This window comes from Salvelinus namaycush, chromosome 25 (assembly GCF_016432855.1).
Source record: "Salvelinus namaycush isolate Seneca chromosome 25, SaNama_1.0, whole genome shotgun sequence".
Classification (NCBI taxonomy): domain Eukaryota; kingdom Metazoa; phylum Chordata; class Actinopteri; order Salmoniformes; family Salmonidae; genus Salvelinus; species Salvelinus namaycush.
In genome coordinates, this window is record NC_052331.1 from 37,147,127 (window position 1) to 37,165,505 (window position 18,379).

At 44.7% G+C, this 18,379-nt stretch overlaps 1 protein-coding gene across 1 annotated transcript in view; it reads left to right on the forward strand.

Moving 5' to 3' along the window:
- The window catches only part of LOC120019925 (netrin-G1-like), a 155,632-nt gene extending 138,134 nt beyond the window's left edge, over positions 1–17,498 (forward strand). The window contains exons 4-5 of the mRNA XM_038963336.1: positions 40–62; positions 17,239–17,498. Coding sequence (XP_038819264.1) covers positions 40–62; positions 17,239–17,498 — 283 coding nt within the window. The remainder of the gene's footprint in view (positions 1–39; positions 63–17,238) is intronic.
- The last annotated feature ends 881 nt before the right edge of the window (positions 17,499–18,379 follow it).

An 18,379-nucleotide genomic window follows, 5' to 3' on the forward strand; every position in this document is an offset into this window, starting at 1 on the left:
ATGGGACTACCAGCTCTCTGTAACCTAGAGGGCAACCAGTGGGTCCGTCTCCTCTGTACCAGGTTTCTTGCAGGATGACAATGTCTGCATTACCGATTTCTTTGGTGAAGTCCGGGTTCCTGCTCTTTAGGCCAAAGGCAGATGACCTCAGGCCTTGGATATTCCAGGATGATATAGTGAAGGCTTTTTGTTCCATAAAGTGTCCAATGTTGTTGGTCGTGGTTTGGCCTCAGGCCAGTAAGTGTGAGCAGAGCCTGCTGAGCATCTGGTACATGCCGTTGGCTTGGGCGAGTGTAAGAGTGGGGGTTGGGCCTGTTTGCCCGCTCACTACCTGGGCGTATGTGTGACTTCCATGTTGATGCCCTCTCTGCGGGGGTGGGGTGCATGGGGTGGGCAGGAGTGGCATAGGTCTGATCTGAGGGGGCCTAAATTGGGTGTGGGCATGGTTGATGTGGGGGGGTGTTGATTGGTTGGGGTGGGGGTGTGTCTGGGGGTGCTGTGGTCTGGATGTAGGTCCTCTTGGCGTGGGTCCTCTATGTGTAGGTCCAGGGTGGGGTGCTGAAGGTCTTGGAGGGTGTCTCGCTGGTCTGGGTGGGGTGTCTATTGATCTGTTGCTCCTGTGTGAAGTGTTGGGGCTGCGTTTGAGAGCGATGTCCTTTAGAGTCCGGGCAAAGGTGGGCACTGCTGCCTTGTAGAGGTGGACCTGGTCATAGAGGCTGTTCAAGTCCAGGGTGGAGTGGTGGGCCAGGAAAACATTTGGTTTTGAGGCACAGTCACGGGAGATGCTTGCGTTTACCCGCTGTATTGTAGCAGGGTGGAAGTCTTTTCGTGGTAGCAGGGTGGAGATAACCACTTGTGCATTGGGGAAAGTAGAAGAAGCTTTTTCAATCACTCCCTTCAGTGCTGTGGCCACCCTTTCCTGCTGTGCTCTCAGGTCGTTTGTGCCTGTGTGTATTATTATGTGGCTAGGTGAGCCTAGTTTGTCCTCAGACAGAAGGTCTAGGGCGCACTGGGTGTTTGGACACCAGAGTTTAGACACACTGTGTTTGGGAAAAAGTTTTTTTTCTTCTATAAATTTCCCATTTGAGTCCATAAGGAGAAAAATCTGTGTCTTGTGTTTGTCCTCAGTGGGTGTGGGGGGGTTGTCAGGAGGGCTATCAGGGTGGCTGACAGGGGGGGTGCTCAGGGGGGGTGAGAGCTGCTGGGCTTGGGGTTTTTCTTTTGTCTGTTCTGCTGTGATGTTGACTCTATGGTCAGGGTCTGGTGTGGACTGTTCTGCTGTGGTGTCGAGACTTTTGTCGGGTGATGAGGTGGGCTGTTCTGCTGGCTTCTCTGTGGGGATGGCCACCTCCCTAGTGGGTTGTTCTCTGTCACATGCCATCCCCCTCAACCTCTCCTCCAGCAGTCTGATCCTCTCCTCCATCCCCCTCTCCCTCTCCTCCAGCAGTCTGATCCTCTCCTCTAGTGCTCTGTTCTGCTCCTGCTCCTGCTTCTGCTCTTTCTCCAGTTGAAGTTGTCTCTTAACTGTCCAGAGTCCAGATGTGTCTCTCTCCACCTCCAGCTCTCCTGGTCTGGTTAAGGGGGTGTTGTTGTGCTGGGCTGTTGTCTGGGTCTGTGCTGACTGGAGTGTAATCACCTGCTGTTCCAGCTCAACCTGCCTTACCTCCAGCTGGGTGAATTTATCCTTCATTTCAATGAGGGAGAAGTGCTCTGTACTGGGAGGTTGACTGTCTGCTGAGGGTTGCTCGTCTGTGGGGTTATATGATGAAGAGTTTTGGTCTGACCCGCTTGGGGTGGGGGTATCTTTATCAAGGGAGAGCTTCTCCTGCTGGGCTAATTCTTTGATTAGGTGAAAGTCCAGCTGAAACTGTTTGGGGTTGCCCTGTACCAATACTGTTCCAGACTTATATAGATTTATGTTAGCTGACTCAGAGTCCTCGTTGTCAAGTATCCTGAGTTTCCACCCCTCGTTAACCCCCCCTCTCTTAACAGAGGGGTAGTGTGCTAATATAGCACTGTGCCATGCCAGGGGATGGTTTGTGTGGAAGATAAGGTTGCTGATGTTCCCATTTTTGTAATAGTCAGCAAAAAGTGTCTCTTGATTTTCCATAAGGAGCTTCATTTTGTGCTCTTTTCTTGTCTTGTCATTCTTTACACTCCCAGGGTACTGTATTTTAATTACCTCTGAACAGCAGGAGGGAGCTTCTAAGGCCTCTCCATTTGGTTGGGGTAGACTATTCGACTCTCCTGCCATTGTTGGGCTAATGGTCTTTGACACCTCTCACTTGACACGTCAGTGCTAGTTGAAGCTGTATCAAGCTTGGCAATTATGTTTCATTCAATGCTTATAAAGTAATGTCATGTATTTTTGTTCTTGGCTTTTGGCAATAGAATATAGTTTCAGACTAAACATTACTCACTCAGTTCCAGGTTGGGTGGTGTTTTCAGGTTACTGTTGTTTTCCAGAGAATTTGCTGTGTAATAATCCTTGGTAGTTGTGAATCTTTCAGGTGATTCCGTAATTCCGTCCAAAATCAGGTTGTAGGTTTTGAGTTTTGATTTGAATTTAGGGTTATGTTGTAGAGGGTAGCATCCTGTATGTGTTCCTGACAAAAAATCCAAGTTTAACTAACTCTAAATCTATATTTTTTAAAGAAAATGCTGAAAAATGCAGGAGCTCATCTGATCATGACCTCTCTCTCTCTCTCTCTCTCTCTCTCTCTCTCTCTCTCTCTCTGTCGCGCTCTCTCTCTCTGTCTCTCTCTCTCTCTGTCGCGCTCTCTCTCTCTCGCTCTCTGTCACACGCTCTCTCTCTCTGTCTCTCTCTCTCTCTCTGTCTCTGTCGTGCTCGCTCTCTGTCACACGCTCTCTCTCTCTGTCTTTCTTTGTTGCGCTCTCTCTCTCTGCATCTCAACCCCTCCAACTCTTCCTAAGCCCAGTTAATCAGGCCTACAGTTGCTGGGGGGGGGGGGAAATACAATAGTCCTGGGGTCTTCTGGAGGACGTGGAGCAGATGTATAATCCACAGAACCACTGTCAACAAAGTCAACGCTGTACAGTCTTCAGATTAGAGACATTTGAATCTGAGGCAGTAAGTTGGTCTGCTGCTGAAACATACATTCAACACTCCCATTAATTCAACACAATAGGACGTATTAGCTACCCACTGAGAATCGTCCAGAATGCGCCAACGTCTTCATGTTGAACGGGGTTAGATGCCTTAGACATCCTTCAAAAGACATACCGTATATTTTGAGAAATATTGTGCATGCTTCAAACACTAATATGTCTTTTGAAATTCGACCGTTGAAATTCGACCAACCCTTCAAAACAATGTAAAAAAAAAAAAAGGTCTGTGAGTAAAGTTGAGGAATATTATGGATGCTACATCACTGAAATGTCCCCTGGAATTTCAACATTGTTATTCCAGTCATTTTCATGTCCTTTGGTGTGTTGTCTGAGCATCGCCGCGGGAAGTTGGGATGCTGAAGATGCTGCAGCACCCCGCGTAAAACAGATATATTTATCTATAGTGCATCAGGGAATAAATCTCTCTCTCTCTGTCTCTCTCTCGCATATATATATATACATATATATAAAAATCTCTCTCTCGCATATATCTCGGTATCTCTCTGTCATATGAGAGAGAGAGACCGAGAGAGAGATTTTTATATATATATATTTAAAAATCGCTCTCTCGGTCTCTCTCTCTCTCATATGACAGAGAGATAACGAGAGAGAGATGTTTTCCCTACTTTTGACCAGCGCCCTATGTGGCTTGTACACTTACAGTGCAATTCAAAGGGAATAGTGTTCCACTCGGGCCTCAGTCATACAATTCTGTTGTTTAGAGTGTCTTCTCATGCCTGAGACAGATCTATTTTTACAAAGAACCGTAAATGAGATTCATCCTTATGCAGAAACGGAAAATGCATCTATGTGCAGATTGATTGATGCTGCCTGGTCTGTGAATCGCATGGCATTTTTTGGGGTATCAGCCGGTATGTGCGCACGCAACCTGGTCCAGGGCATTATGTTAGTGCATTAGTATCGCAGTGGTCGAAGTTGGGAGAGTTAGCTGGCTAGCTATGTCTTCAGAATGAATTTAATTATTGTCATTTGTTGATACAATGTTAATGCCAAAATCATTACAACCAAGCAATCACTGTTGTTTGTGCTTTATCCGTTACCTTCATACATTGGCTACACTAGCTAGCTAGGTAGCACTGCTAGCAAAGATACTGATAACTAATTACTGTTGTTTGTGCTATAGCTGTCACCTTCATACATTGGCTACACTAGCTAGCTAGGTAGCACTGCTAGCAAAGATACTGATAACTAATTACTGTTGTTTGTGCTATAGCTGTCGCCTTCATACATTGGCTACACTAGCTAGCTAGATAGCACTGCTAGCAAAGATACTGATAACGAATTACTGTTGTTTGTGCTATAGCTGTCACCTTCATACATTGGCTACACTAGCTAGCTAGATAGCACTGCTAGCAAAGATACTGATAACTAATTACTGTTGTTTGTGCTATAGCTGTCACCTTCATACATTGGCTACACTAGCTAGCTAGATAGCACTGCTAGCAAAGATACTGATAATTAATTACTGTTGTTTGTGCTATAGCTGTCACCTTCATACATTGGCTACACTAGCTAGCTAGATAGCACTGCTAGCAAAGATACTGATAACGAATCACTGTTTGTGCTTTAGTTATCACCTTGATACATTGGCTACACTAGCTAGCAATTACTACTAGCGAAGATACTTTTATCTTTGCTTCTAGCTAGCGCTACATAAATTGTGGAATCATGCCACAATTGGAGTAGATAATGCTAAACAACAGTAGAATGTTATAGAAGTGAAACAAAAGACAATTTATTAGTTAATTTGAAAAAGTAAAGATCAGTTGAAATTGTACTGTGGATATATTTGAATTCAGAATTGAATTGTGGGCACACTTACAGTATGTGCATTGTACAGTGTAACGCATGGATTGTGCACCCATGAAATGGGGGTATCAGCCTACTCAGTGACACCCACAGAACTGTTTAGAGTTTACACAAATATTAGCGTCATAGCTAATACGGACAAAAGGCAGAATATTAAGGTGACAGTCAAAGTTCTGCAATAATGCTAAGATGCTAATATTTGTGTAAACGATACACCGTTGTGTTCTGTTTCATTTTATTTTTATTTCACCTTTATTTAACCAGGTAGGCTAGTTGAGAACAAGTTCTCATTTACAACTGCGACCTGGCCAAGAATAAAGCAAAGCAGTTCGACACGTACAACAACACAGAGTTACACATGGAATAAACAAACACAGTCAACAATACAGTATGTGCAAATGAGGTAAGATAAGGGAGGTAAGGTGGGTGTCGCTAGGCAGGTGTAATGTGTCATGGAAACGGCAGAGATAGGAGACATTTTCTAAAGATCGACAACATTTTTATCCCTCCGATGGGTGGGTTTCTTTCTTTTGTCAAACATTCTTGAATATGACAAATTATGATGGAAACTGTGTTTTTTTAATAAATGATAATTGCTGAATAGTTTTAAAGGTATGCGCGGTACGTGATGTCATCACGTAGCTATAAGCTCCGCTCCACATTTAATTCTAAATGCCTACTGTCGTGTATTAGCAACACCTAGTGGTGCAAAACCAGCGGGGCACTATGAGGCACGTGAGGCACGGCTGTAGGCTGTTCTTGGGTACGCGGTTGGTTGGGTTAGGGACCGGGAATAAAGTACAGCTCAATGATTCCCGTGAGTCTGAGTCAAGTCAATACGTTAAAACTGGCGAACAAGGACATGGAAATAAAAAATAAACATTATCCACTCAAGAAGCTGGTTGAGTGCAGGAAAAGGGTAATTGTAAAGGGACTTTTTCACAAAAACCTAGCCTAGCCGTTCAGCTAACGCAGCTAATTAGCAAAGAAGTGCGCTAGCTAACAAAAGAAGCTAAGAATAATAGCACTGACCTTACCTTTTCTCCCGCCGTTCGATGTGCATTCAGATTGTGTTGGTTTGCGATGGGAAAAAATGTATTAATAGTTTCAAAGTGTTCATCACTGTTTAAGGAGTCAAAGATGCAGCACGGAAACAAGCTCTATAATATAATAATTGCGAGGTTGGGATGCGCAGGATATATTCACCACGTTAGACGACACGGGGGGAAGACAAGAACTATGACATCCAATAGACAAAGCTAAACGAGTACTTCACTCCACACAAAAAAACATTGCTGACAAGAGACATTTGTTTAAGTAAGCCGAACGAGCACAGGGTGGACATGTTTGTGAGCAGACTGAAACAGTTGGCTGCAACGTGTGATTATGGAGATTTCAAAGACGATTTGATATGGGACCAAGTGATTTAGTCACTCAAATGTATTGCTCAATTCGCTTCTTTGCGAGAGGGACCTCTCTCACCACTCTAATGGATATGGTAAGAGCAATGGAGGCTGTTGACTAGCAGGCGGACAGAATGGAAAGTCTGAATGCCAATGCGATTCAACAGGGGGAAATTGAATAAACACAGAATGGAACAAAAAGGAAAAAAAGGGCCAGCTAATGATGACCACGCTGTCAAATGCTTCATATGTGATCAGGAGGGCCATACTGGACAGCCATACTGGAGGGCCATACTGGACGGCCATACTGGACGGCCATACTGGAGGGCCATACTGGACGGCCATACTGGAGGGCCATACTGGAGGGCCATACTGGACGGCCATACTGGACGGCCATACTGGACGGCCATACTGGAGGGCCATACTGGAAGGCCATACTGGAGGGCCATACTGGAAGGCCATACTGGACGGCCATACTGGAGGGCCATACTGGAGGGCCATACTGGAGGGCCATACTGGAGGGCCATACTGGACAGCCATACTGGAGGGCCATACTGGAGGGCCATACTGGACGGCCATACTGGAGGGCCATACTGGACAGCCATACTGGAGGGCCATACTGGACGGCCATACTGGACGGCCATACTGGAGGGCCATACTGGAGGGCCATACTGGACGGCCATACTGGAGGGCCATACTGGACGGCCATACTGGAGGGCCATACTGGACGGCCATACTGGAGGGCCATACTGGACGGCCATACTGGAGGGCCATACTGGAGGGCCATACTGGACGGCCATACTGGACGGCCATACTGGACGGCCATACTGGAGGGCCATACTGGACGGCCATACTGGACGGCCATACTGGAGGGCCATACTGGAGGGCCATACTGGACGGCCATACTGGAGGGCCATACTGGACGGCCATACTGGAGGGCCATACTGGACAGCCATACTGGAGGGCCATACTGGAGGGCCATACTGGACGGCCATACTGGACGGCCATACTGGAGGGCCATACTGGAAGGCCATACTGGACGGCCATACTGGAGGGCCATACTGGAAGGCCATACTGGAGGGCCATACTGGACGGCCATACTGGAGGGCCATACTGGAAGGCCATACTGGACGGCCATACTGGACGGCCATACTGGACGGCCATACTGGAGGGCCATACTGGAAGGCCATACTGGACGGCCATACTGGAGGGCCATACTGGAGGGCCATACTGGAAGGCCATACTGGAAGGCCATACTGGACGGCCATACTGGAGGGCCATACTGGACGGCCATACTGGACGGCCATACTGGAGGACCATACTGGACGGCCATACTGGAGGGCCATACTGGAGGGCCATACTGGAAGGCCATACTGGAAGGCCATACTGGACGGCCATACTGGTCGGCCATGTTCTATCAAACAAGGTAAACAATACAAAAAAAGGTGGCAAAGATAAACATTTCTCCAAAAATGTGCAGGACAAAGACAAACCTGAATGGAAATCAAGTGACAAACACACCTGCTACAGTTTACAACATGATACAACATGACAATGATGATGATGAACATGTGTTCACACTTCCCAGTAGTACTGATGACGCTGAAATACATTTATTAGTCCATGGCCAGCCAGTTAACATGTTCATTGACTCTGGGGGCTAGATGTAATATTGTGGGCACAGCAACATTCAGTCATTTGCAGACCAAACGCAACGTGCATTTGAAACCAACATCCAAGAGCCTTTACCCATATGGTTCAGCACAACCATTAGCGGTCGAGGGCCTGGTCACTGCCAACATTACAGCAGTTAGGAGTTCTGAGACTGTCACTGCCAACATTACAGCAGTTAGGAGTTCTGAGACTGTCACTGCCAACATTACAGCAGTTAGGAGTTCTGAGTTTTAGTTGTGAAAGATGAACAGCATCTGTTGCTCTTGACATTTTGCACATAGGCCAAAGGCACATGTAAACTCAGTCCAAGCGGATGATAAAAAGACATTCAAAGCTGCACCTCAGGAGGAATAAAAATACTGTTTCACAGGGCTGGGAAAACTGAAAGACTTCCTGTTAGGAATTAATGTACTGTAGATGAGACTGTCACACCTGTTGCACAGCCAATACACAGAATACCATTCCGTGTCAAGAAGCTAGTTGAAGAGAAGACGAACGAGCTAGAGGACACGGATGTTATTTAGAACGAGCTAGAGGACACATGTTATTGAGAACGAGCTAGAGGACACATGTTATTGAGAACGAGCTAGAGGACACATGTTATTGAGAACGAGCTAGAGGACACATGTTATTTAGAACAAGCTAGAGGACGCTGATGTTATTGAGAACAAGCTAGAGGACACATGTTATTGAGAACGAGCTAGAGGACGCTGATGTTATTGAGAACGAGCTAGAGGACACATGTTATTGAGAACGAGCTAGAGGACACATGTTATTGAGAACGAGCTAGAGGACGCTGATGTTATTGAGAACGAGCTAGAGGGCACATGTTATTGAGAACGAGCTAGAGGACACATGTTATTGAGAACGAGCTAGAGGACGCTGATGTTATTGAGAACGAGCTAGAGGACACAAGTTATTGAGAACGAGCTAGAGGACGCTGATGTTATTGAGAACAAGCTAAAGGACACAGATGTTATTGAGAACGAGCTAGAGGACGCTGATGTTATTTAGAACGAGCTAGAGGACACATGTTATTGAGAACGAGCTAGAGGACACATGTTATGTAGAACGAGCTAGAGGACACATGTTATGTAGAACGAGCTAGAGGACACATGTTATTTAGAACGAGCTAGAGGACACATGTTATTTAGAACGAGCTAGAGGACACATGTTATTGAGAACGAGCTAGAGGACACATGTTATTGAGAACGAGCTAGAGGACACATGTTATTGAGAACGAGCTAGAGGACACATGTTATTGAGAACGAGCTAGAGGACACATGTTATTGAGAACGAGCTAGAGGACACAGATGTTATTGAGAATGAGCTAGAGGACACATGTTATTGAGAACAAGCTAGAGGGCACAGATGTTTTTGAGAACGAGCTAGAGGACACAGGTGTGTTTTTTAGAATGAGCTAGAGGACACAGATGTTATTGAGAATGAGCTAGAGGACACGTATGTTATTGAGAACGAGCTAGAGGACACATGTTATTGAGAACGCGCTAGAGGACACATGTTATTGAGAACGAGCTAGAGGACACATGTTATTGAGAACGAGCTAGAGGACACATGTTATTGAGAACGCGCTAGAGGACACATGTTATTGAGAACGAGCTAGAGGACATATACTGTATGTTATTGAGAACGAGCTAGAGGACACATGTTTTTGAGAACGAGCTAGAGGACACATATTTTGTTTAGAACGAGCTAGAGGGCGCGGACGTTATTTAGAATGAGCTAGAGGACACATGTTATTGAGAACGAGCTAGAGGACATGGATGTTATTTAGAACGAGCTAGAGGATGCAGATGTTATTGAGAACGAGCTAGAGGAAACATGTTATTGAGAACGAGCTAGAGGACACATGTTATTGAGAACGAGCTAGAGGACACATGTTATTGAGAACCTGCTAGAGGACGCTGATGTTATTGAGAACGAGCTAGAGGATACATGTTATTGAGAACGAGCTAGAGGACACATGTTATTGACAACGAGCTAGAGGACACATGTTATTGAGAACGAGCTAGAGGACACATGTTTTTGAGAACGAGCTAGAGGACACATGTTATTGAGAACGAGCTAGAGGACACAGATATTATTGAGAATGTGCTAGAAGACACAGATGTTATTAAGAACGAGCTAGAGGACACAGATGTTATTGAGAATGAGCTAGAGGACACAGATGTTATTGAGAATGAGCTAGAGGACACAGATGTTATTGAGAACGATCTAGAGGACATGAATGTTATTTAGAACGAGCTAGAGGACACAGATGTTATTGAGAATGAGCTAGAGGACACAGATGTTATTGAGAACGATCTAGAGGACATGAATGTTATTTAGAACGATCTAGAGGACATGAATGTTATTTAGAATGAGCTAGAGGACGCGGATGTTATTGAGAACGAGCTAGAGGACACATGTTATTGAGAACGAGCTAGAGGACGCATGTTATTGAGAACGAGCTAGAGGACACATGTTATTGAGAACGAGCTAGAGGACACATGTTATTGAGAACGAGCTAGAGGACGCATGTTATTGAGAACGAGCTAGAGGACACACATGTTATTGAGAACGAGCTAGAGGACACATGTTATTGAGATCAAGGTAGAGGACACATGTTATTGAGAATGAGCTAGAGGACACGGATGTTATTGAGAACGAGCTAGAGGACGCGGATGTTATTTAGAACGAGCTAGAGGACACATGTTATTGAGAACGAGCTAGAGGACATATGTTATTGAGAACGAGCTAGAGGACACATGTTATTGAGAACGAGCTAGAGGACATATGTTATTTAGAATGAGCTAGAGGACACATGTTATTTAGAATGAGCTAGAGGACACATGTTATTGAGAACAGATTCAAGGTTGTATACAAGGCTGGGCCTCAGAATGCAGCCGACTCACTGTCACGGTTTACTCGGAACTCTCCGGCGTTTCTACACTACCGGGACGACCACATCTACTGCGTAGCCAAACACACAGTGCCATGTGCATTCACATCACCAGAGCTGGAAGAAATGACAGCAAAAGACCCAGTTGTAGCTACGAACAAGCATCAGACAGGCTGACTGGAGCACATGAGACACTGCATACCGACGTGTTCAAGAAGAACTCTCTATTATTGGACAGATAGTTCTACGAGGCAACTGCATTATCATGCTACGAGCAGCTCAGAAACTGACTTTGATGTTAGCACACGAAGGGCATCAGGGGATAGTAAAAAACAAAACTGAGACTGCAGTGGCGGTGGAGTAGGGGCCTGATGGCACACAGTGTGTTGTGAAATCTGTGAATGTATTGTAATGTTTTTAAAATTGTATAAACTGCCTTTTGCTGGATACATAATAAATACAAATACACAAAAGTGTGACGGTCAAATACTGATAAAGGTGTTGAACCGCTGGTGAAGTCCTGTTGAGCGTGTCAAGTCAATGGTCCCTACAGTCAGAACAGAGCTACCAGCTGAACCATGGCAGATCCTAGCCATTGACATGTAAGGGCCGTTTCCAACAGGTGAACACCTCCTCGTAACAACAGACTACTACTCAAGATGGGTTGATGTGAGGATCCTAAACCGCATCACCACCGTCAATATAATCACGAGCCTGAGGGAGACAGTCCATGGGTATCCTGAGTCCATTGTGACGGATAATGGTGCTCCTCTCACCGTTAGTGATTTCCGAGCATACTGTACGTGGAGGAAAACGGGTTCCAACACTGCTGCATCGCTCCATACTGGCCTCAGGCCAATGGCGAAGTTGAAAGACAGAACAGGACGCTCGTCAAAGCAAACTCACACTGCCCAATCAGAACAGGACGCTTGGCAAAGCAATCCACTGCCCAATCAGAAGGAAAGGATTGACTCACAGAACTCCAGACGTTTCTCATGGCCTACAGGAGTACTCCACACTCAGTCACAGGCCGCAGTCTAGCTAAACAGTTGTTAAAACCGCCAAAATCAGAAGCAAACTGCCAGAGCTGTCAGCCGGACATGCAGCCAGGAACTGACCCACACGACAACGCCGTTCGGCTGAAAGGAAGGGTGAAGAGCTGATAGAACACAGACAGATCTAGGAGAGCAACGGAACGATTCAATCCAACCAGGTCACATGATTCTGCTACAGGAACCAAAGCAGAACAGGTTGACAACTACCTCAGAGCCATACTCCGTCGTGGAACGGGACCTCTGTCGTCCTGGAAAGGGATATCAATAAGACCATGAGACATGTTTCTTTTTGTGAAACTGTGGATACAACCACAGTCAGATAAAAATGGGACCTACAAATGACGGAGACACTGAACGGGCAGAGCCTGACACACCGCCTAGACAAGTGCCTGCACTTGACGAGGCCATTCAGCCACAGCCTCGACCACAAAGACTCAGAAAACAAAGCTGTGGACCTATGTTAGATAGACTTGTTGCCATAACGGAGCAGAATCATCTCCGGCACAGTGTCAATGGCAGGGCAGTCTACCCCTAGCCGTCACAGAAAAGTTTTTGGCAAGAGTTCTTGTCAAATAAATATTGTAAACAAAATAGTTCAAGCAAAGTAGCCAGCATTATGGTTGATGGTATAAAGGGTTCCAGCAATGTAATCAGTGTTATTGTTTGGTAGTTCAATGTAACCAGTGTTATTGTTTGGTAGTTCAATGTAACCAGTGTTATTGTTTGGTAGTTCAATGTAGCCAGTGTTATTGTTTGTAGTTCAACGTAACCAGTGTTATTGTTTGTAGTTCAATGTAACCAGTGTTATTGTTTGGTAGTTCAATGTAACCAGTGTTATTGTTTGGTAGTTCAATGTAACCAGTGTTATTGTTTGTAGTTCAATGTAACCAGTGTTATTGTTTGTAGTTCAATGTAACCAGTGTTATTGTTTGTAGTTCAATGTAACCAGTGTTATTGTTTGGTAGTTCAATGTAGCCAGTGTTATTGTTTGTAGTTCAATGTAACCAGTGTTATTGTTTGTAGTTCAATGTAACCAGTGTTATTGTTTGTAGTTCAATGTAACCAGTGTTATTGTTTGTAGTTCAATGTAACCAGTGTTATTGTTTGTAGTTCAATGTAACCAGTGTTATTGTTTGTAGTTCAATGTAACCAGTGTTATTGTTTGTAGTTCAATGTAACCAGTGTTATTGTTTGTAGTTCAATGTAACCAGTGTTATTGTTTGTAGTTCAATGTAACCAGTGTTATTGTTTGTAGTTCAATGTAACCAGTGTTATTGTTTGTAATTCAATGTAACCAGTGTTATTGTTTGGTAGTTCAATGTAATCAGTGTTATTGTTTGGTTGTTAAATGTAACCAGTGTTATGTTATGGTTGGTAGTTCAATGTAATCAGTGTTCTGGTTGGTAGTTTAAAGAATGTACAAATAAACATTACAGTATGTTGTTGTTGGAAAAATATTTAGACGCTGTATACGTGAGATATCTTATTTTGAGTACTAGATAATGTTTTGTTACATTAATATGCATAGATCTGCAGTTTGAAGATGTGTTATCATAATGGTTAGTTAAACATCTAAGAAGAGCGATGTAGTGTATTAGCAACACCTAGTGGTGCAAAACCAGCGGGGCACTATGAGGCACGTGAGGCACGGCTGTAGGCTGTTCTTGGGTTTGCGGTTGGTTGAGTTAGGGACCGGGAATGAAGTACAGCTCAATGATTCCTGTGAGTTTGAGGCAAGTCAATACATTACAACTACTGCTTGTAAAATACATTTTTTTTCAACTTTAAAAATAATGTTGCTTTGCAGGACAAGGATTGTCCTGAATTGCTTCGCCTTGCTATTCTGGTTGGCTGGTTTCACCGTACAATTATTTCAGATATTCAGGAGTGTAAGTTTCACCATGGCACGGACCGTGGCGATATGCTGGCACGGACCGTGGCGATATGCTGGCACATGAGAATTATTAGAATATGGCAAATATTAGTCAATTGTTGTATTCTATGCATGCTGGCTTGTACAGGCTACCCGTCACATGAAACAGATACGTGGGAGGAGTAAAACAGGCTGTCACCAATTTATTTGCCTAAATGGTTAATGGAAACACTGCAACCAATACATTTTTAATTCAACACTAGGTTTTTGTGAGAAAAAAAACATAATATTTTCTTAGGTGTGACAAGGAGTTACGTCAAGCTGTTTTCATTGACACACGACACAGGTAATTGTTGCATCATTTTTCTCGGTGAAATCCCTAAAATGTCGATAAATTAAAAAAATATATATCTCTGGATGATAATGGAAACGTAGCTAGTGAGTAGGCTGATAACCCACATTTCATGGCTGCACAGGCCATAGGTTAGGCTGCACAGGTCATAGGTTAGGCTGCACAGGCCATAGGTTAGGCTGCACAGGTCATAGGTTAGGCTGCACAGGTCATAGGTTAGGCTGCACAGGTCATAGGTTAGGCTGCACAGGCCATAGGTTAGGCTGCACAGGCCATAGGTTAGGCTGCACAGGCCATAGGTTAGGCTGCACAGGCCATAGGTTAGGCTGCACAGGTCATAGGTTAGGCTGCACAGGTCATAGGTTAGGCTGCACAGGTCATAGGTTAGGCTGCACAGGTCATAGGTTAGGCTGCACAGGCCATAGGTTAGGCTGCACAGGTCATAGGTTAGGCTGCACAGGTCATAGGTTAGGCTGCACAGGTCATAGGTTAGGCTGCACAGGCCATAGGTTAGGCTGCACAGGCCATAGGTTAGGCTGCACAGGTCATAGGTTAGGCTGCACAGGCCATAGGTTAGGCTGCACAGGTCATAGGTTAGGCTGCACAGGTCATAGGTTAGGCTGCACAGGTCATAGGTTAGGCTGCACAGGCCATAGGTTAGGCTGCACAGACCATAGGTTAGGCTGCACAGGTCATAGGTTAGGCTGCACAGGTCATAGGTTAGGCTGCACAGGTCATAGGTTAGGCTGCACAGGCCATAGGTTAGGCTGCACAGGTCATAGGTTAGGCTGCACAGACCATAGGTTAGGCTGCACAGGTCATAGGTTAGGCTGCACAGACCATAGGTTAGGCTGCACAGGTCATAGGTTAGGCTGCACAGGTCATAGGTTAGGCTGCACAGTGCAACATGAATGTCCAATACACACAATAGACTGACTGGAAAGGTGATTTCCCACAGTCAAAGCCCTGCAATAAGAGCAAAGGTGCTAATATTTGTGTGAAATCTACACAGTTGTATTCTGTGGGTGTCACTGAGTCGGCTGATACCTTATTTCATTGGAGCACAGTCCATAGGTTAGGCTGTACAGTACATATAAGTATTAATTTTATTTTTTTATTTCACCTTTATTTAACCAGGTAGGCAAGTTGAGAACAAGTTCTCATTTACAACTGCGACCTGGCCAAGATAAAGCAAAGCAGTTCGACACATACAACAACACAGAGTTACACATGGAGTAAAACAAACATACAGTCAATAATACAGTAGAAAAAATAAGTCTATATACAATGTGAGCAAATGAGGTGAGATAAGGGAGGTGAAGGCAAAAAAAAGGCCATGGTGGCGAAGTAAATACAATATAGCAAGTAAAACACTGGAATGGTAGATTTACAGTGGAAGAATGTACAAAGTAAATATAGAAATAATGGGGTGCAAAGGAGCAAAATAAATAAATACAGTAGGGGGAGAGGTAGTTGTTTGGGCAAAATTATAGATGGGCTATGGATTTCTGAATTCAAATACATCCACAGTGTGATAGCAACTGATTTTTACATATAGCCTTTTAAAACGAATAGCCTTTTATAGAATGTATATAACAACATGCCAACCTTGTTTAGCATTGTCTAGTCCAGTTGTGGCATGATTCCACTGTTTTTATCAGTTTGCATCAGTTTCAATGGGGGGACTTTTATTTTGAAGGCAAACCACATATTCCACTATTCTTGCTAACGCTAATGTTGTTCACGACACACGTATCTACTCGTATGTCTCACAGCGTCTGTGGAATGAGCGGGTATCTGCCGGAGGCAGACCCTATTGCAGAAACGAGATTTCAATTATACTCCACAATCTCTTGGCAAATATAATATCATTTTAGGACATCCTAGCATTTTTTTGCATCAAACTTGTGGTGCTTGATGCCTGTGATGTTTCCTCCAGCCAACGAGGGATTATGGGATTCGCTGAATCACCTGCACATGCCAATTTGCATTCGAAAGGCACTAATCACATTGAGCAAATGGTAGGAGGGCACCAATCACGTGGAGAGCATGATAGGTGGGAAGCGATGACACTTGAGAGCCTGATAGGTGAGAGCCAATCACATGGAGAGCCTGATAGGTTGGATCCAATCACATGGAGAGACTGATAGGTGGGATCCAATCACATGGAGAGACTGATAGGTGGGATCCAATCACATGGAGAGACTGATAGGAGGCAGGCAGGTAAGAGGATGTTCATCCATGCCCTGTGTGCCCTCACCAGCCTATTCACTCTGGTGTGTGTGTACGTGTGTGTGTGTGTGTGTGTGTGTGTGTGTGTGTGTGTGTGTGTGTGTGTGTACGTGTGTGTGTGTGTTTCTGTCTTTCTTTCGGCCACAGGAAGCCCGATTCAATTCTCTCTCCCCCACTGAGGGAATGAGTCACTGCACAATAGTCTGGATTTCCCCAGATCACTCATGATTATTTATCCCATGACTACCGCTGCTGCTGTGGGGTATCGGTAACTTTCTTTTCAGGGTTATTTTCTCTAAATTACACCTGCAAGGTCCTTCTGTGGTCACAGTCATAAACAATCACTCACACACCCGGAGTCGCAATTTGAAAGCGACGTGAGTGGATGTCTCAACACTCACATATTTTCTCTTTTCCTCAACTACTTTCCTTAGTGTACATTGCATTTGACTGCAGCTGGTTTCACCACTTGTACAGTCAGATCTAAATAGAGAAGGATGTCTTTTGAACATATTGGGACTTGACCATAGTAATGTCTCTCCGTCATCGAATAAACTGTTAATAACCTCTATCTCTCTCCTCTTCCCCACTTCTCTCTCGATATCTCTCTCTCTCTCGATATCTCTCTCTCGATATCTCTCTCTCGATATCTCTCTCGATATCTCTCTCTCGATATCTCTCTCGATATCTCTCTCTCGATATCTCTCTCTCTCTCTTGATATCTCTCTCTCTCTTGATATCTCTCTCTCTCTCGATATCTCTCTCTCTCTCTCTCTCTCTCTCCACAGCTCATGTGTGTGACAACGCCATGCTTCTCTGTCAGAACGGGGGAACATGCCACCACCACCAGCAGCGGTGCCACTGTGCTACAGGTTTCACTGGCATCCTTTGTGAGAGAGAACGATGCCAGGGCCCTGGGCCCTGTGAGGAGTACCCAACGTCTGGGCAACCATCCCTCTGCCACCCCCTCCTCTTCCACTACCTCTACCCACTCCTCCTGGGCCCCCCAGGTCTGCTCCTCACCCTAGTGATGATAGGGTTCTGCTGACGATCGCTGTATTCATTACAATTGGCCAGGGAACTTTGAACTTGGAAAGATCTTCTTGGCCTTATTGCATCTCTAAGCACATGTCTTTGGGGGATATCTTGGGATAGCAGAATCTTCTTGGGGGAATGGAGAAGGAACTGCAGCACCTAAAGTTCCTAGATGGGACCGTCCAGAGACACTGACTGAGATACAATGTGTCAAACGCCACCATGACTGAGATGAGGTAGAAGTGCAAGTGTTTGCTGATAAACTAGATGATTAACGAAGATATGCTTTTGGTCAGAGTCAGACAGACAGACAGACAGACAGAGAGAGAGAGAGAGAGAGAGAGAGAGAGACAGACAGGAAAAAAACACATCTGTTTTACAGTACAATCTATAATCTATAATCACACAATGATTGCATCTCAAATGGCACCCTATTCCCTATATAGTGCACTACTTTTGGCCAGGGCCCACAAGGAATAGGCTGCCATTTATGAAGACAACAATGTGTGACCTAGAAACACTGTTAGAAATGTTGTCATTCATTGGGGACAGACTCATCATCTTCACAGATGTTATCCCACGTCATGTGGATCATTGGGGACAAACTGATCATCTTCACAGATGTTATCCCACGTCATGTGGATCAACCAAACACCATGACATTGTACAAAACATACAAGGAATAATCATTTGAACTCTGGATCTTTTGTCTGACTACAAAGTGGATGAGGAGACGAGGAGATGTCCATTATTTTGCTCCCTTCCCTTTTTCCTCCCTCCTTGTTACCTTCCCTTACTTCCCTCAAATATATTCCACCTACTTGTGCTTTGGTAAACTCTAGTGATTTTTGTTGGCTGCAGAAAAAGGCAATTTTGACAAAATGCTGCACACTT